At 33.1% G+C, this 21,774-nt stretch overlaps 1 protein-coding gene across 1 annotated transcript; it reads right to left on the bottom strand.

The window, feature by feature from the left end:
• Nucleotides 1-4,010: 4,010 nt before the first annotated feature.
• Nucleotides 4,011-16,282, bottom strand: LOC139528822 (oxaloacetate tautomerase FAHD1, mitochondrial-like). The gene is made up of 3 exons (XM_071325033.1): nt 16,161-16,282; nt 5,885-5,981; nt 4,011-4,845 (listed from the first exon to the last, which is right to left on the bottom strand). The coding sequence occupies exons 1-3, from the start codon at nt 16,232-16,234 to the stop codon at nt 4,357-4,359; spliced, it is 660 nt and encodes a 219-aa protein (XP_071181134.1). The 5' UTR covers nt 16,235-16,282; the 3' UTR covers nt 4,011-4,356.
• Between the last annotated feature and the right edge of the window lie 5,492 nt (nt 16,283-21,774).

Below are 21,774 nucleotides of genomic sequence, written 5' to 3'. Positions count from 1 at the left end.
CCCACAACAATTAGCTCATACCGCAAATTCAGCTATAAAAAGCCCCGATATCACAAATGTAAAACGATTCAAAGGAGAAAACTAACCGCCTATGAAGTTTTTTCAGTACAATTCCAGGAGTTATAAACTCTAATCTATAGATGAAAATGACTTGGTATTAATTGAGGGAGGTATACCAAAGCATTTACTAACAGACATTATCAATAACTGTCTACAACTAACAATAAAAGTGTAAGGGGTTTCCTAAAAGCAAGACGGAGTAATGATTGTATATCAATTTAATTACTTAATGTAGTTTTCTGGGAAATGTTTGCATACCGTCTGCTATATGTCCATTGTCCTTGACCTCATTTTCATAGTTCAGTGACTGTGAAAAAACTTGTAAGTAATAGGATTACAATATTTGGAATATGGTTCCATGCAACATCTACATGTCCGTCGGGTAGTGTTCACTTCTCCTTGACCTCATGGAACAGTGGCCAAGGATTAAGTTATTTCTCAAAGTGATGAGATCCGTTTCTTGGATACTAGGTCTTTAAACAGTATGTCAACTATACATGTCATATAGAATGATGGTAAGAGGTACATTGTACACATCAGTCTGGCTGTTTTTACCTGACCTTGACCTCATTTTCATGGTTTATTGGTCAATGTCAAGTTGTTGTTGGTCAGTTCAAATACTATAAGCAGTAGGTCAATTATATTTGGTGTGTGCTAATGGTTTGATTGCAAGGTGTAAATGTCTGCCTGGCAAGCTTCATCTGAACTATACTTTATTTTCATGGTTTATTGTTAGATGTTGAATTGTTGTGTGTTTGTCTGTTTTTCAAATGCTATAAGCAGTAGGTCAACTATATTTGGTGTATGGAAGGACTACGATTGTCTGGCAGGTATAATCTGACCTTGAAATTATTTTCATGGATAGTTGGTCAAAATGTTTGTGTGTTTTGGTCTAGTTTTCAATTACCATGAGCAATAGGTCAACTATTTTGTGCATTGAATAATTGTATGATGAACATGTCTGCCTGGCCTTGATCTCATTGTCATGGCTCTTTAGAAATTTTCAGTTGATGTAATACTTGTATTAAAACCGTTATATTTAAGACTTTCAACATGAAGCAATGGTCAGTAAAACAAGCGAAATATTTCAGCGTGTGCACTCTTGTAGTATTTATAAATCAATTATGCGAGTCTATAGATCAAATCGGTGAATCTTAATAGCTTTAGTCTTAATAGCTTTAGTCTTAATAGCTAATAGCTAATGCCTTTTTAATACCCGAAATTAGTATATGGAGGGGTAACAAGACAAATCCACACAATAGCCATTGTTTCAATGTGAGTTCTTTATCAAAACAGTTTAATGTATTTAAATAAAATAATGGTTTGATTGCCAAAGTTAAAATGAAGTTGATGTAAATCGTTTATGTATATGTTGTTCTTGAATCAACTCAGTTTATCTTTGATACGACCCCCATTTCACCTGTAATCTTCTTTCCTCTATAACTTCCTCCAATAGTTGGGAGTACACCAACCTTACTAAATTAAGGTTGGTTAACCCTTACAAAAATTATTCAGTGAAAACATAACTATTTAAAAATAACATTAAAAAAATAAGTTAAATCCCTGCAAAGATAATAATAATAACTTCTATGTACATTAAAAATGTGTCACAATTTAAAGGTTATATCAGAGACATATAATACAATATGTATTATATGTCTCTGGTTATATTAATAAAGTTTTAAGAAAGTTTTGAGTATTATTTACAGGGCATACATTATAGTAAAAAATCTTTAAATTCACTAAAACAATGTTACTAAAAGGTAAAAAAAAAATAACTAGCTTTCAGATTTATGCCTGCTACATGCTGGAGCTACTACATCTGTCTATGTGTACTACTAGGCGATATAAAATCAATAAAATCATGCATATAAGCTTATATGTCCTAAGCGATCTAATTATGCATAGCCATTAACTATCTGTTATATATATATCTATATATATGTGTGTGAAGCTACTGGGTATTAAAGCTAAACATGCATACTTATTTCCTTTATATGTATAGCGCGGCACAACCACACTGACCGGTTATTCTTCTATTTCATGGATTTTCTCAGCATTTAATTTTACGTAAAGGATTGATAGGTTTGGCGCGGAACACCCACACTGACCTAGTTGTTCTCAGTGTCCAAAAACCTTAACGATGACTTTACATTAAAGATAAACGTTGTTTCATTTTACGGAGTTAAAGACAGCAATTGAAGGTATAGTGCGGAACAGCCATATTAACCTAATGAAGATTTAAAATTCTGTGTAAAAGATTGATGTAAGGTTTAGCGCGGAACAACCACACTGACCTAGTTGTACTGTTGAACAATCATTAATGATTATTCCTTAGATTGGAGAATAAGCCATATTTCATTTCATGAAATTGAAGATAGCTGTTTAAGGTATAGCGCGGTACAACCACACTGACCTTATGAAAACTAGACTGTAATACACAGTTTATCTTTGATACGACCCCCGTTTCACCTGTAATACTCAGTTTATCTTTGATACGACCCCCGTTTCACCTGTAATACACAGTTTATCTTTGATACGACCCCCGTTTCACCTGTAATACACAAGTCCCAAGAGTTATCGAAAATTATGAAAACTAGACTGTAATACACAGTTTATCTTTGATACGACCCCCGTTTCACCTGTAATACTCAGTTTATCTTTGATACGACCCCCGTTTCACCTGTAATACTCAGTTTATCTTTGATACGACCCCCGTTTCACCTGTAATACACAGTTTATCTTTGATACGACCCCCGTTTCACCTGTAATACACAAGTCCCAAGAGTTATCGAAAATGTTGAAGTACACGGGATATACGATAGATGCTCCTGAAGAAGAAAATTAAACAAATACCCTACCATGCTATGAAAATTCTTTAAAATTCTGAAATTGAACCAATACTCTAAAGATATTAAAATGCACCCTGAAAAGTACAGCAATGTCATTCGTCAGTTAAAAGAACTGTTCCTGTGCTTACAGCAAGGTTAAATACTGAAGACAGTTCTGTCAGAATGATCCACAATAATTACACTAATCAAGACATTTTATGGAAAATTCATTAAAATAATGTTAAGCTGACCTTGATCATGTGCGAGTTTTTGTGTTCATTTGGAATTCAAATCTTAATTGAATTTTTTAACCTCTTCATATTCCAATGTAACAATGGGAACCACACTTAGATGGAAGGTTGGTAATAAACGTCCAGTGGACAATATTACATGTATAACATGTCATATGGTTCATGTAAAATTAGATTTATACATTGAAATCTGCTTTGAACTAGAATGACACATTGAAATCTACTTTGTGCTAGACTGACACACTGAAACCTGCTATGTACTAGATTGATACACTGATACCTGCTTCTTCAAGTGTACTAGACTGACACACTAAAACCTGCGTCAAGCTTAAGTGTACTAGACTGACACACTGAAATCTGCTCTGTACTAGACTCACACACTGAAACCTGGTTTGTACTGGACTGACCCACTGAAACCTGCTTCAAGTGTACTATACTGACACTGAAACCTGCTTTGTAATATACTGACACACTGAAACCTGCTTTGCACTATACTGACACACTGAAACCTGCTGTGTTTTAGACTGACACCCTGAAACCGTTTTTTTTTTAACTGACGCACTGAAACCTGCTTTGTACTAGACTGACACACTGAAATCTGTACTAGACTGACACATTTAAACCTGTTTTGTACTAGACTGACACACTGACACATCAAATGGACTAGGGTTAGGTTAGATCAAAAGGAACACTTCGAATGGACCACATGCCTAAATTAGCTCGGAAGGAACACATCAAATGAACCTAAGGGCTAGACCAGTTAACTCAGAAGGAACATACTTATCTCACCTGCCTGTCCGTCGTTCACAATGCCACAAAAAAGGGTATAAAGCACCCTTCAAACCATCTATAATCAAATCAAATCAAATCAAATCGAATATTTTATTATTCCAATCAGGGTCCCACAGGGGGCATTTACAATTAACAATTATAATAGTATAAGCAACACACATGAGACATTGTACGGTATATAACGTGACAGATATAATAACAGACAAATGAAAATAGCATTAATAACAAAAATACATTAAAAGTACTTTTTCTTCTTCCTTCCTTGTTATCATTATTATTCATAATTCGTTATAGTTGTGTTTGGTTATGAATTTTCAAAAGGGGGACACCAATATTTATTTATATCTGGAATTAACAAGTTGACAATGTTTTAATAAGAAAAATATATATAGTTGAAACATCTATAGCAAAACACACAACATTTAATTTTTAGACACATGAAATTTAATACTATCTATGTTTTTAAATCCTGCTTCGATAACATCGCCCTTATGGACTGTATCAAACCCTGGAGGGGTTCCAGTAATGATGAGATCTCCTTCCTCAACAGACATATACTGAGTTACATATTCTAGCAGATAGTCAACAGGGAAAATCATATCTCCCGTATTCTCGTACTGGCGTTGTTTTCCGTTAAGATTCAACCAAAGCTGAACATTTGTTGGATCAGAAACTTTGGATTTCTCTATAAATCTTCCAATCGGAGTTGATGTATCAAAAGCCTTTGCCAATGCCCATGGATGTCCGTTTTTATTAGCTTCCAGCCAATGGTCTTTTGATGTCATATCTAGTGTGACACAATAGCCACCTATATAGGAATCAGCCTCTGATCGGGAGATGTTAAATCCTCTCTTTCCAATCACCACGCCAAATTCTATTTCATACAACATTTCTTTGCAGTTTAGGGGAAACTAAAAAATAAAAAAGGCATACAAATCACAAGCTGAAGATATAGAAAAAAAGTATAAAAACAGAATGTTTAAAAACAGGAAATAGTTGTATTTGCGTTGAATTTGTTCTCATAAATATCATAAATGCAAATTCTCTGTAATGATTTATAAATTCTATTTGGATCATTAAATTACTACCTTCACGATAAAATATAAATATGTAATGAAAGCGATATCATTGAACACTGAAATTATATGTAAATCTAAAAAATGAAGTGTTGAACTTATTTTATCAACTGACTTGATTTGTAATTCTTCAAGCCTGCATACATATCTTGTCAAGACATACAGTCGTCTAATATTGCCTATAAATTGGAATTTTTCAAATAATTATGCTTGCATAACCGAATTTCTTGATAAATTGTACAAGAAATGTTTTCAAATCGTAGGCAAACAACAGGTTGGAATGCAAGTGAACAAAACTGCAATTGTTTTTCTCACTAAAGTCGGTACTGCGAAAGCGAGAAAAAACAATCGAGTTGTGATGAGTATATTGATTAATCTGTTTATCGCTATTTGCCTATGACAACTTTGATATTTACATTGATAACGGCACGTGGTCCTCAGTTTCTAGTGATATTTATAGATTATCGTTGATCATCTCAACGAGATTGGTTTTTCTCGCTTGAGCCGGTACAGCGAAAGCGAGAAAAGCAATCGAGTTGAGATGACCAATGATAATCTGTGTATCGCTATTTTACCTATGACTACGCGTCAATTTCATGTCAATTTCATTAGCAACGCCACGTGCCTCCTTAGTTTCTAGCGATAAGTTTCCATCTCAAGCAAGTAGCATGATATGAAAAATTATCACAAAAAAACATCAAAGGAAAAACGCACAAAAAAACGATAATGTTTCATATCTCTCTACTGTGCTGGGAAAGGAAATTATCAATCAGTAAGATAGTAAGATCAAAGGAAAATTCCGTAGAATAGCGATAAATTCGCTTCTTATCTTTAGCATTATTTTCATATATATTTGGTGTTTGAATAAATGTACCCGTATATCTTGTCCCTCTGTGATATATGTTGTTGTAGGCTTGAGAAAGACCAGTGGTTTATTCGGAATCGGCGCTCCTAATTCCTTTGCAACATTCCTAAAATAATAAAACAACACATAACAGAAGAAGCAATCAAAAACAAGAATGTTTCCATAGTACACGGATGCCCCATCCGCACTATCATTTTCTATGTTCAGTTGATCGTGAAAATGGGGTAAAATCTTTAAATTGGCATTAAAATTAGAAAGATCATATCATAGGGAACATGTGTACTAAGTTTCAAGTTGATTGGACTTCAACTTCATAAAAAACTACCTCGACCAAAAACTTTACCCACGGGACAGACGGACGGACGGACGGACGAACGAACGGACGCACAGACCAGAAAACATAATGCCCATAAATGGGGCATAAAAATCCAAATGTTTTCTCAATGAATCAGTCAAATGTATGACCCTCATGGTGAATGAGGTTTCGTGACAGAATAGAGCATAATGGATCGAGCAAATAATACAGAAATATGACCACAAAATAAGCTTCAGAGAAAAATGACCTTAAAAATAATGAATACAGAAATGAAGGAGCTCCACCCAGACCCTCATGCATGATGACACAGAAATGAAGGAGCTCCACCCAGACCCTCATGCATGATGACACAGAAATGAAAAAGCTCCACCCAGACCCTAATGCATGATGACACAGAAATGAAGGAGCTCCACCAGACCTTCATGCATGATGACACAGAAATGAAGGAGCTCCACCCAGACCCTCATGCATGATGATACAGAAAAATATATTTAATGACTATGTACTGTTTATAAAAAACAAGTACTATCTTAGAGAAAAAATAGCTATCTGAAACATTCAGATGTGAGAATAGAGATTAATCTTTATCAGTTATCTTTTTTTTTTCTATAATAGTTTAAAAAATCGCACACAATTGACGACAACAGACGATTCTAACAGTTGAGTATATGTGCTTTTATCTTAAGAATTAGAAAAAATATACTACATGGTACTTTATATAAATGTATATACATAGATATTTTTCAGTGAGTATTTCGGTGACGGACGGACACCAAAGGAAGATGATCTATATAATACATCTTTTAACAAGTAATTAAATTAGGATAAATGTGTTTCGACAATCTTTGTTTCATGTATTATATTTTGTACTACGATACTTTAGTCGATAAGATATAGTTATAACACTTGAGAGCTATTAAGTATAGCCTAATATTGATCTGGAATATCTAACGAACCGGTCACATTTTGCTACTCGTGTATATAAGGGGCACTAGATACGATATAAATAAAAACATATATAATTTTGTGTTAGTTCAATAATAATTCGCTTTTAGCAGCCAGTATGGTTCAATTTTGTCAAAATAAGTCTAGAAACATCATGGATGAATTATTCACTTGCAAGTGATGCGTTGAGTCCGTATATTCATGAGAACCTCAATTTAACCGCTTAGTTAGATTACGATAACGCATGCATTGTGTGTGTTAAGTTAACAAAAGGAAAAGGATGTCAACATTGCATGAAAGTGAATCAAAGGTAAATTATTTTGAATACCTTGAAAAAAATGTTTGTATGAGTTCCTTTTATAATATTGTTGATGAGCACTGCGCTGCATTCTTAGGGGCGACGTAGGATAAGAAAACTTAATTCACATAGTTTTTTCACTGTCTCTCCCCCTCCCCCTCCCCCCCCCCCCCATCTTAACTTAATTTGTGAAAAATTGATTGACAATTATGGATATAATTATAAGTAAAATCGATGTTGGATAAACAAACTTTGCAGCAATTTTTACAAACCCCACCCCAAACTATTTGATTTAAGTTTTTTTTTATTTTTTTTTTTTTATCCCAATTGATATTTTTATGTCGTCCGTTACGCAACCGTTACTGTTGGTACTAATAAAAAAATTGTACAAAGAAAAAGTGTTCTAAAATACTTGGATAAGATCCAGATGATATAAACTCAATACTGTTAAATGATTGATTGATAATTTTTCTATCAAATTAATTGCGAAGACCCTTTCCACCATATAACACGGCTGTCTCTTTAATTTAAAAAGATGAATGGTTGGTGTGAAACGTCCAGGGGATAATATAACAAACTGACTTTCTTACTATTAATACTGAAGATAATCTTTTCCTCGTGCTGGTGTGAAATAAAGTTGATAGGAATAGGATTAAATACACCTGAAAATCATGAACGTAACTTTGGTAAAACAAGAATGTGCCCCTAGTACACGGATGCCCCATCCCCACTGTCATTTTCTATGTTCAGTTGACCGTGAAAATGGGGTAAAATCTCGAATTAAAATTAGAAAGATCATGTCATAGGGAACATGTGTACTAAGTTTCAAGTTGATTGTACTTCAACTTCATCAAAAACTACCTCGACCAAAAATTTTAAAGTGAAGCGGGACAGACAAACGGACGAACGGATGAACGAACGAACGAACGAACGAACGAACGAACGAATGAACGAACGAACGAACGAACGAACGAACGAACGAACGAACGGATGGACGAACGGACGCACAGACCAGAAAACAAAATGCCCATAAACAGTATATGGATGAAGCGAATCGATAAAAACTTTTCTTATATATCACATAGCGATATTGTCTAATATCAATTGTAAATATGTAGACATTCCATGCGGAAAATGTTGTTATCGGCATCGAAAAATAAAGAAAATACTAACTTTAAAACTTATTGTTCAAATATAAACAACAATTGAGTCTAAATATACATTCAGAAGTTAGTTAGAAGCAAACGTTTATGTTCGTGTAAAATTTGATGTGCTGTGTTTTTCTTATATACATAAATATACAAATGCTATTAGTTCTAATATCAATGCGATACTTTTAAAATATCATAGCGGTGTTTTTGTTATATCAATATTATTACTTATAAGTATTAACAATATTTGACTGCTGTACCCATATTTTGACAATTTTACCTATTATGTCTGTTTTGTTCACGCATCGTTGTAAATATGACAGAATTTGACGAGACTGTCATACACGTGAGAGGGTTAGCGCTATAAAACCAGGTTCAATCCATCATTTTCAAAATTTGAAAATACCAGTACCGATGGGGTTTAATAAACAATGTCATAATTAAATAGCTAAGTATCAAAATTATCTTTTACATATATAACATTTAGCAAATTTTATAATGAACGCACCGAAATAATATATATCTGATATGCTTGCAACGCACGCATGGAAGACTTTCTTTATTGATAACAATGCAACTAACTTGTGACAAAGATGAATCATACTGTCCTCGTTCAGATTGATTTGACAAAATCTGACCTGTACTTTTGAATCTCCTTTTTTTTATACAAATTAGACCGTTGGTTTTCCTGTTTGAATGGTTTTACACTAGTAATTTTTTGGTTCCTATATAGCGTGGTGTTCGCTGTGAGCCAAGGCTCCGTGTTTAAGGCCCTACTTTGATCTATAAAGGTTTACTTGAAACAAATTATTACTTTGATGGAAAGTTGTCTCATTCGAACTCATGCACCATCTTCTTATATCTATAAATCTTTAAAATTTCCCCTTATAAATAACTGCTTTCCAGTCCTCCAAAAACGTCAGCAATTTTTACAAACCCCACCTCAAACTATTTGATTTAAGTTTTTTTTTTTTTTTTTTTTTATCCCAATTGATATTTTTATGTCGTCCGTTACGCAACCGTTACTGTTGGTACTAATAAAAAAATTGTACAAAGAAAAAGTGTTCTAAAATACTTGGATAAGATCCAGTTGATATAAACTCAATACTGTTAAATGATTGATTGATAATTTTTCTATCAAATTAATTGCGAAGACCCTTTCCACCATATAACACGGCTGTCTCTTTAATTTAAAAAGATGAATGGTTGGTGTGAAACGTCCAGGGGATAATATAACAAACTGACTTTCTTACTATTAATACTGAAGATAATCTTTTCCTCGTGCTGGTGTGAAATAAAGTTGATAGGAATAGGATCAAACACACCTGAAAATCATGAACGTAACTTTGGTAAAACAAGAATGTGCCCCTAGTACACGGATGCCCCATCCCCACTGTCATTTTCTATGTTCAGTTGACCGTGAAAATGGGGTAAAATCTCGAATTAAAATTAGAAAGATCATGTCATAGGGAACATGTGTACTAAGTTTCAAGTTGATTGTACTTCAACTTCATCAAAAACTACCTCGACCAAAAATTTTAAAGTGAAGCGGGACAGACAAACGGACGAACGGATGAACGAACGAACGAACGAACGGACGAACGAACGAACGAATGAACGAACGAACGAACGAACGAACGAACGAACGAACGAACGAACGGATGGACGAACGGACGCACAGACCAGAAAACAAAATGCCCATAAACAGTATATGGATGAAGCGAATCGATAAAAACTTTTCTTATATATCACATAGCGATATTGTCTAATATCAATTGTAAATATGTAGACATTCCATGCGGAAAATGTTGTTATCGGCATCGAAAAATAAAGAAAATACTAACTTTAAAACTTATTGTTCAAATATAAACAACAATTGAGTCTAAATATACATTCAGAAGTTAGTTAGAAGCAAACGTTTATGTTCGTGTAAAATTTGAAGTGCTGTGTTTTTCTTATATACATAAATATACAAATGCTATTAGTTCTAATATCAATGCGATACTTTTAAAATATCATAGCGGTGTTTTTGTTATATCAATATTATTACTTATAAGTATTAACAATATTTGACTGCTGTACCCATATTTTGACAATTTTACCTATTATGTCTGTTTTGTTCACGCATCGTTGTAAATATGACAGAATTTGACGAGACTGTCATACACGTGAGAGGGTTAGCGCTATAAAACCAGGTTCAATCCATCATTTTCAAAATTTGAAAATACCAGTACCGATGGGGTTTAATAAACAATGTCATAATTAAATAGCTAAGTATCAAAATTATCGTTTACATATATAACATTTAGCAAATTTTATAATGAACGCACCGAAATAATATATATCTGATATGCTCGCAACGCACGCATGGAAGACTTTCTTTATTGATAACAATGCAACTAACTTGTGACAAAGATGAATCATACTGTCCTCGTTCAGATTGATTTGACAAAATCTGACCTGTACTTTTGAATCTCCTTTTTTTATACAAATTAGACCGTTGGTTTTCCTGTTTGAATGGTTTAACACTAGTAATTTTTTGGTTCCTATATAGCGTGGTGTTCGCTGTGAGTCAAGGCTCCGTGTTTAAGGCCCTACTTTGATCTATAATGGTTTACTTGAAACAAATTATTACTTTGATGGAAAGTTGTCTCATTCGAACTCATGCACCATATCTTATATCTATAAATCTTTAAAATTTCCCCTTATAAATAACTGCTTTCCAGTCCACGTCATTTGGGTGCTAAATCTTTTGTAAAGTGTAGTATGAACTAGCACAATTCTAAAGCTTTAAAACGGTAACGACAGTTATGATGGTACAAGAACGATTACGTCAATAAAAATACCAAATAAACAGCACTGAACGATCTAAATGTATAAATATAGAAAAAATATATACACATTTCTAACGTCAACAGACATTTACATCTTATTTATTTTATACTTTAAACATTTTTTTTTTAGTATTCATTGAAGAAATTAATTTATAACAAGCGATACGGATTGTTATTTTGCACTAAGAAATGTTCGCGTATTTATACGATCGGTTACTAGTCAAAAACGAAAGTCAAATCTCTGTGGCAACAATACATCGGAATGCCCTCACGGTCATCGCGATGTAAAAGAGCGTCAACGCGGCGAGCTGATTATGTTCATAGAGATATCGATTTACCAACGGGAAAAGTCTTTGATATCCAAAACGAACTGTTTTCCTTCTGAATATTTTTTTCTATGTTAATAATAAATACATTTTCTGTTTAACAAAATTTTGATTTTCGTTGTATCTGAAGTCGTTCAATTTATAGTTTGAGGCTACCCAGTTGGTATCTTCAAAGTTCGGGACATCAGCATTTTAATTTGTTTGAAATATTTATTTTACCATTTGAATATTCGTTGTAATTTTGAGCTGTATTGGATTGGATTGTTTGAATGAATGTTTTTTTCCTTTAAGTAATGATATTTTTTGTCTATTTATATATTACCCATGTGGATAGGCTATAGCAGTGTGACCTCAACCAGTCGTTTTCAAAAGGGGGGGTTCCAAACCCAAGATAAAAGGGGGGGGTTCCCAACCATACGTCCCCATTCAAATGCATTGATCGGCCAAAAAAAAAGGGGGATTTCCAACCGCCGGACCCTCACCCCCATCCCTGGATCCGCCACTGGACCTATATAAGAATCTAATAGGTCGGTAGACTATTTACAACCGCATTTAAATTCCTCCATTGCATCATCATTTCAAATAGGATTAGTCGGTTAAACCATGTGATTGAAAACAATAGACTGAACAGGTTGTAACACTTTCAACTATCAATAGGGTCAAGCAACATTTTCGAAATGATAAGTTCATGTATGCGTTAATTTTGTTACAGATACGAAATTTTAGTGATATTGATCCTCAAACATTAAGCTGGTTATGAACTAAGTTTGTGAAATATGTTTGCGGTTTTCTTGACATGCATTGTGACGTGTCATCGTACTAATTTTATATTAGAAAACTATAGCAGTTATATTAGAAAAGTATCGCATTCATAAATTTTTGATATTAAAAACACATCGCTATGATATAAGACAAACATCGCAATAATATAATAAAATATAGCCGTATGTTTGACTTATAGGTGATTTTGGCTTAGCAAACAATTGAATTCATCTCAATTGCATTCCATTGAATTTGCTACATGATATGTATGTACATCTACAAATGATAAATCGTGCATTTATGTTTCATTTATTCAACAATTCAATTTTATCGTTTTTAAAAATACACCTTGCTTGTTATTACATAAAATAATTCATGGAAATTATACAGCAGACGTATGTCGTGTTAAATGTCACCCTGTTTTAAGAAAAGAGTGATTACTTTATACCGAGAAATCTGCCTTTCTTCGTACAAAGGCTAACATTCGTCTGAAATTCCCACAATGCAACTCGTTTATATAAGACAATATCGCTCGTTGATATGAGAAAAGTTTATATCGATTCGCTTCTTCCATAGACTGATAAATGGGACATAAAACATCGATCCCGAAGTTTAATGATCAGAATCATCACTGGGGTAAAGCTGATGACCGTAACTGCATTCACGGTCATCCCAAGATGTCGGATGAAAAATTAGGTCAGTTTCTGTATTGTCTGTTAAAGTGTTTCTATATCATTTTCTTTACAAATCATACATTGAAATGACGTAAATTTATAAAAGAATCACTCGGAAATCACAAACTACTACCGAGAAATGTGCATGAAATGGGAAATTCGATTTGAAAAAATCGTTAAGATGACCGTAAATCATAATCAAAATATTTTCAAGATGACCGTAACATATAACAAGGATGACCGTGATTGGTAAAAAGATGACCGTAACTTGTGAAGGATGACCGTAATTTGTAAAGGCTGACTGTAATTTATAAAGGACGACCGTCAATTCTAAGAAATATCCGTACTTGTATTCAAAGCTTTTTGTTGAGTTTGTCGATCTCAATAGGGGCTCGGTTAGCAGTGTATATATGTCTCTGATAATACATATGAATATTCGGTAATCGAGCCCATGTGTATGGTTCCAGAGGAAGCAGATTAATATCTTGAATTGTCTTGATATATGCAGGCGGAAATCCAGTTGAAATAGAACAAAAGAATCGTAGCTCTTTGTTAGAGAAGGCGATAAATGTTTACTGTAATGTTTACTAAGTAACAAAATTTTTAAAAGTTATTAGAAACAAATAAAACGACAATTTTCTTCTCAATTACGAAGTGTTTAATTTTAAAAACACCATTTGCATAAGTTTTCAATTTATCAATTACATAGTACTGCAGAACAATAAGATATCATGTCGACGACATGGGTACTATAAGTTGGATGTAGAAAATGCATAACCTCCGATTTTTTTTTACCACGGACGGAGAACTATTAGTTCAGAAATTTTCGTGTCTGCCCTTCCATTATGTGAATCAAGAAAAAATTCCCAAAAATAGTTAACGATAGTATCGAAAAGAGAAAATCGAGTGCACCTTTTTTATGTTAGGGCGTGTTTGAGGTGTATTTTTTGTCTTTAAAACGTACAAAGCAAGGGTATTTGATATAGCATCTCGCTTCAGATTCTATAATTTTTATATATCAAAGCTACAGGTTGACTTTATAACGTAAAAAAATGACAGTACGAAAAGATGAAATATATGGGTCAAGTGAAATACATATCTAATGAATCACTAGTCTCGATCATCCAGACGCTCCATATGCATATTGTTGGCTGTAAGAACGATAACTCTGGTGCATCGAGACTAATCAATCACAAAAACAGAGTAGGTGTGTTCGAATAGATATTTTTTTCTAAAAGTACTTGACGACAGTCTTTTAATTTGGATGATGAAAATGCATATCTTCGAAAAAAAAAAAATTGTTTGTGTGTGATAACTAGGGTTTATAATCTTCAACCACTGAAAATTTTTAGTCTGCCCTTCCACGAAATATTTAATCAGAATTTTTTTTAAATGTTTAAGAATTTTCGAAAATTCCACCTGACATCCGATTAGACAATAGTTTTAAGTTGAATCAATGCAGACAAGATCATTAACTGATGCTCATTAGCTAGTAGATACATTTGTCTTTTAAAATACAACTGACATATAAGGATCGTAATGGTGCTATGCGGATAAATTTATCGGTTTTCAGGAGCAAAATTGGCAGCGCGTCATCCCTACAATGGCTTCCATTTCTACGATTGTGAAAATGAACTGCCTGGCGTAATGGGGAGATAATTTTGACGAAGTAGTATCCTGACTGTATGAATAACATTTCTGTATATATACAAATTGACAACGTTCCCTCTTGTGATACGCTATTCGTACAAGACTATTTTAAGGATCTACTTTGCTGGAGCTCACCATCACTAGTTTAGTCGTATGATATTTTCAAAATATTTTCTGTTATTTTATTTGCACGACAAAATGGAAGACGATATAATATCAATGGGTGTACATGCATTGGCATTTTTAAAAATGTGTATTTATTATACGTCATTAAAAGGAATCCCAGAAATAAAAAAAAATCTTTTGTCTTGTAGTTGGAGGCTGTGCACCGCAGTTTTGTTCATTATACTTGTAAGGTGTTATTTTATCGCGCTTTTGTTGCATGTTTTCCCCACTTGTTCATGTGCATGTCTTGTTGCAAATTCATTTTAAAAATTCAACCCTCTACTGTAAAAAAGATACATATGGTGAACTATGCATTTGAAGCACGTCTTAGTTTCTTCAACTTATAGGATAATACTCTCATATTAATACGTTTATACCAACACGATTAACTTCATTGGATACAAAAAGGTAGTTATATAAATACGGATATTTCTTAGAAATGACGGTCATCCTTTAAAAGTTACGGTCATCATTTACAAATTACGGTCATCTTTAAACCAATTACGGTCACCCTTGTTATGAATCGCTGATTCTGTTACGGTCATCTCGATTGTGATTTACGGTCATCTGAGCGATTTTTTCAAATCGAAATTCCTGTTTCATGCACATTTCTCGGTAGTAATTAGTGATTTCCTAGTGAATCTTATATAAATTTACATCGTTGAAATGTATGATTTGTAAAGAAAATGATATAGAAACACTTTAACAGACAATACAGAAACTGACCTAATTGTTCATCTGACATCTTGGGATGACCGTGCATGCAGTTACGGTCATCAGCTTTACCCCAGTGAATCATGAGCAAAATCAAAGGTCCTCGGTCACATTGCCTCAGTCAGCAGATTAAATTTTTGATATCGTTGTAATATAAATAGACAGGATTTGAAATAAAAACATTGATCAACAAAATTTTATTTGCTAATATAAATGTCCCTAGCTATGAGCAAAATCTCAAAGATAATCAGTACATTAAAATGTTACATACGGTAGAACATAAGTGGTTTGGTTAGTTTTAAATGGACGCTCCATACAGTTGCAATAGTGCGTGTCTAAACAAATACAATTTGGTTTCTTTATAATATGTATTTAAGTCCTGTGTATCATTTGTTATGTAACTGCACCGTGGTGATGCAATAAATCTTACGCTAATAAATTACTTATTACCTATAATTCATTCCAATTCCAATAATCTTTTTCCCAAACTGATGAAACAGGTTTAAACTCCTTGACGAAGACATTTTGCACAATATGCACTGTAGGTAAACAAGTCATACGCTAGAAGGATTTCACCCGATAAATATTTATCATACTACAAAAATAAGTTTATATATTCCACAACTTCAATTGATGTTTTTAAACGTCCAGTGGCAATATTATATTATACCAAGTCCAAGGACAAGAACAAATTAATATTAAATAAAAATGGATAAAAGGATCGAAAGATGGTAAATGTATACTGGAATTTCTCGCTACATTGAAGACCTGTTGGTGACCTTCTGCTGTTGTTTTTTATTTGGTCGGGTTGTTGTCTCTTTGACACATTCCCCATTTCCATTCTCAATTTTATCAGCGGAACCCCCCCCCCCCCCCCAGCTAAAATGAAATTCTTATAACATTTAGCTGCCTTATTTGTGCTACAGTAAAGGTGACAAATCCTTAACATGGCAATTACTGCAGTAAAACATGGAAATCCCTCTTCATTTGATAACACGTAAATGCCACATTTAATAACATGCCACATTTGATAACAAGTTAATGCCACATTTAATAACAAGTTAATGTCACATTTAATAACAAGTTAATGTCACATTTAATAACAAGTTAATGTCACATTTAATAACATTGTAATGCCACATTTAATAACAAGTTAATGCCACATTTAATAACAAGTTAATGTCTCATTTAATAACAAGTTAATGCCACATTTGATAACAAGTTAATCATGTTAATGTCACATTTAATAATAAGTTAATGCCACATTCGGCGCAGTTGTTTTGAATAATTTTAAAGTTATCTTATTCCATGTATACGCATAGGCTAAAGATAATTAAATCATGGTGTATTTGAATAAAAGATATTATCTGCTGCTTAAGAACAAAAGATAAAATTTCTATAACACAAGGAGTTGAATTTGAACTTAAATTTGAACTAACACTACCCAAGGGGGAGGGGGGCTACCATGGCTAGTAAATTAAGACTACCCAAGTCCTTTGTCTGACCTTTGTTGTCTTTATAGTAAATTAAGACTAACTTTGTCTGACATTTTTTGTTTTTATTTATCCGATATTGATTTTCATGCTATAAAGTTTTTAACAGCTTTTATCGATTGCTTGATTGCTTGATTGCTTGATTGATTGATTGATTGTTAAACGCCAGTTGCTAATGTTTTATTCATATCGCTGAGGAAAAAAACCAGTGTTAGGATCTCGGACAGAATTGAATGACGTAAAAATTATATTATCGCTGGAAAAAGTAGATGCGATACAGGAAAATGAAAATAGCATTGCAGCAAAACACCTTGAATTGTTGTTCCAATGGCTTTTTGCATTGCATTGAGATGAGTTCATGAGATGAGTTCTCACTAAGAGTTTACTCTCTGATGATCAGAAGCTGTAAGGGAAATTACACTCGGAGTATATTTTTTGATGATCAAATAGGTAACAACCGTAGAGCGTAACGTTTGAAAAGCCGTAAGGGGTTCTCATTCAGCATATAATAGATATATGAAGACGTGTAGTATTAGTGTCAATGAGACAACTCTCCATCCAAGTAACACTTTATAAAAGTTAATAGTGTAACGTGTAACCAGGCGTTTATATCTTAAACGAACGTTCCAGTAAATACTTGGATCCAAGTTGTCCACAAACAATACGGCAATATTAAAAACTACAACTATCTACGTTATGCATAATGAACTTAAATATACACACTGACTCTTTGTCGATATAAAGTAACAACGGACAATTATATATATACAAATAAAGAACAATAAAACAGCCTGTCCGCAAGATGGGACGGTATGTCACTATAGGACAATGTGGCTGGTACAGCTTGTCCTCCGAATGGGACAGTCTGTCACTTCCAGACAGTGCGGGTTGGTACATATAGGCCTGTATATCTGGGAAATGGACAAGGAGTTTTTTTTTTGAGCCGTGTGCTGTGAGCACCTCCATCTTTTGCAACACCAAGGTTTTTAGTTCTGTCAGTATACATTATACTTAAATCAGCCATTTTGAAGACCGGTGCTATATCATCACTTCTTGAGTCTTCCATAAAGCTTGCCAATTCTACCAGCGCTATCCCATGACTAACTCTTTCATTTTTACCCTCGTCTGATTCATGGAATTTAGCTTCTTGTGCTACCAAATCACCTGCTGCAAGTTTTTTCAGTATTGCAGTATCCTGTAATTTAACAGCACACTCTCTATCACGACTATCGACATTGTACATGGACACGTGGTGTAAGTGTCGTCAGAAGAGCTTGATCCACAAAGGAAACATACATATTCTTTCAAAGAAACATCACAAGATAAACTTGCACGTGTGTGTGCTTTCTTTTGATCGGAATCTTCTACAACATCATCACTAATTAACTGTCTCTTTTGAGCACGTTTTAGTTTTGTCGAATTAAACTTCCAAAAAACACGATCTATGAAATTTGGCATTGTTTTTCCCTAACGTGTTTGCTATACCACTTCCATCATCAAGAATTGTCAAGTTGATTGAATCATGAGATGTGAACTACTGTTAACTGTTAATCTATATGGGCAACCAGATTTCCTGGAAAATTTCCAGCTTTTTATACAAATGACTTGGGACATAACTCACCAGATTAGTACTATTTATTGTACGAAGCTTTAATAAACAAAAAAATAATAAAAATACCGAACTCCAAGGAACGTTCCTTACCAAATAAGTAAATCAAAAGCTAAAACACATCAAACGAATGGCAAACAGCCGTCATATTCCTGACTTTGTACAGGCATTTCCTTGTGTTGAAAATGCACTTTTTAAATTCTTAAACTATAGAAGAAGATTTCATTTTTTTTTTTGTGAAGAAAATAATGTTTCAAACATTTTTCACAGTGCAGAGGGAGATCCTGTAAATTTCAGATTTTCACCTAACTGTAGATTTTAATTGTTTGTTTCTTCATCGAAAATAAGATTCCTATTTTTCTTTTATAAGAATTTGTCTAACGGAAAATTTAAAAATGAATTAATTTTGGTGCTGATATAAACATTACAAACATTACAAGACTGAACAATTACAACATCAAATAGAATATTCCGTTTGAGATAAATTAGAAACTTAATCTCTTGGGATTCTAAGTATTTTCAAAGCACTTTAGAAAGTTATGAAAACAATAAGATTTGAATTATGCAAGTGTTTATTACGGATGGTCCAATTTTCCATTTTGTTCTTTGACAACAGATATTGTTATGTGCAAATCAATAATAAATTATAGGATAATCATTTATTCAACAGCATCTATTAAGAATAGTCAAATAAAAGGGAACATTTTTAGAAATATTTCCAATATTTTCTTCTTTCCTGAATTCGTTTACTTCATTCAATCAAAATAAGGAAGTTACATATTGGTTTTGTTGATTACGTTAAAAATATTGTCCAACAATATACATAAAAACACAGTGCTGATGATGTACAAATATCTTGTAGGATTGTTGTTTTCAGTAATCTGCTGTGGTAACGTATTTTTTTATTGATGCACTTTCTATTGTTAGATAACTCTATATACATTTTTAAGTTGTGTTTTTATCATTATAATTCTATCACCCTTTGGAAACCAATATAAAAATGTGTCCGAAGCCCCATTACGTGTCTTCTGAGCCCAAACGTATCCATAAAATCCCAAATCTCCCGAACGTGTCCGATTTCACATCCCACAAATACGTCGTTGATATTTCAGATAAAGTTATCAAAGATGTCAAAAACGTAGTTAACTCAAAGACCAGATGAATACTATGATGCGAGAAACTTTATAGATAAACGATCGCAACAATAAGAATGTATATGTTTTTTTGCATAACCCAATTATTTTTATAGATATTGAACCTTTCTCTTAATCAATCTATCATACGAGATTAGATAATAAAGTTTCTGTTACCGTCAAAGGATAGGAATGATATTTGCTGAGATATGGTTTTGTTGTCCATATTCAAAGCAGCATAATAGAAATACCATGAGTCAGCTGACAAATCACTATGTAGCACCATGCTGATGAAGACATCAGAATATAGCCCTATTGTGTCAGACTTTAAAGAAATGTGATATTTTCGTAAGAGAAAATCCTAGACACTCAAAAACTTCGGTCAAAGTCTTAAAATAAAACCAAATTCTACATATGGGTTAAAAAGGTTTATGTTATAATGAACGAAATTTTTGGAAAATGAAAATCTAAATATTTGGTCACCTTCCCTTCAGTCGTATGGGATATTGAGATTAATTTTCTACACTACCATGCAAACTGACATTCCACAAGATGCTTGAAACCTTAAGATTGAAATAAACAATTATTTCCCCATAGGCGACAATGATAGCCTTTTTCGAGATACAGACTTTAGAAAGTTGATTTTTTAAAGGAAACCTTGGTAGAATTAAAGAAAAATTATTCGGACAGTATTGTTTGGTTAAAAAAAAATAAGTTCGCGTTGCTTTTCTTAACGTAATTTTTACGTATCTCCCATGCCTATCAATTTTGCACTTAAAAATACGTGTCTTATCCTAGCGTTAAAAGACTTCTCAGTTGCGTTAGGACTAAGGAAAATAATTTATTTGGCCTTTGGTATAATGCAGAATGCACGAAGTCTATATTAATAAAAAATAACGGGCGCACTTATCAACCAATCAGGATTAGTTATACTCTTAATTGTGAATACCATGTAATCTTCATTAAATGGTTGCGCCCATAAAATCTAATGCTTTATTGTAACCTTAATAGGTACAGAGATACAGGCGCGCTCTCTACCTGGGAAATTACGTCACAAGAGAGTGTTTAATTGACGATCTTTTCCGGTGAAAAGCATGATTCGAGAAATAGCCTGTTGTTTAATATGTTAAAAGCATAATATTCGTCGTTGTAGAGAAAAACATTTATTTTTAAGTTGCAGTAAAACAGGTTAATACGACGAAAAAAAAAATAGCATTATTAAAAAGAACAGTTGAGAAATCCATAAGAATTCATTGTATTTATAAAAAAAAGTAATATTTGTACACGAGAAAACACCATTCATTTAACTTTTCTTCATATCTAACTAATTTTGTTTAGCAGAATAATGTCTTTGCTAATACATTTTTTTCATTGATAATACAAACCTGCGATGTTTTAGTCATTATTTTTTATTAGAATTTTATAAATTAAAGTATTTATTTTTACGTTACCTTTACACAGGTCTTTCAAAAGTTTCAAATCTATAGTATGCCTACATTTGTTTGGGAACAAAATCTTTAAAAATTTCTGTACAATAATTTTTCCTGTAATTAGCTAATACTTCAGTTTTATCATGTACATCTTTTGTATAGTCATTTTATAAAATTTACTGTTTGCAATAGGATTTTGTCTAATGCTTAGTCCGTTTCTGTATGTGTGTGTGTTCTATTTTAATGTTGTGTCGTTGTTCTCCTCTTATATTTAATGCGTTTCCCTCAGTTTTAGTTTGTTACCCCGAATTTGTTTTTTGTCCATGGATTTATGAGTTTTGAACAGCGGTATACTACTGTTGGCTTTATTTAAAATTGTGTTAGCTATAAACTGTTTAC

The sequence above is a fragment of the Mytilus edulis genome, chromosome 6 (genome assembly GCF_963676685.1).
Source record: "Mytilus edulis chromosome 6, xbMytEdul2.2, whole genome shotgun sequence".
NCBI classification, from domain to species: domain Eukaryota; kingdom Metazoa; phylum Mollusca; class Bivalvia; order Mytilida; family Mytilidae; genus Mytilus; species Mytilus edulis.
Note: the sequence above shows the minus strand (reverse complement) of the source record. Positions and strands in the feature narration are given on the sequence as shown.

Bases quoted from the DNA above. Each gene is read 5' to 3' on its own strand.
- LOC139528822 (XM_071325033.1), bottom strand. From the start codon at position 16,234: ATGTCTTCGTCAAGGAGTTTAAACCTGTTTCATCAGTTTGGGAAAAAG. The intron at 5,982-16,160 runs GTAATAAGTAAT...TTATTATTTTAG, and splicing joins GGAATTGGAATGAATTATAG to GAATGTTGCAAAGGAATTAG. The intron at 4,846-5,884 runs GTACATTTATTC...TTTATTTTTTAG, and splicing joins CAGAGGGACAAGATATACGG to TTTCCCCTAAACTGCAAAGA.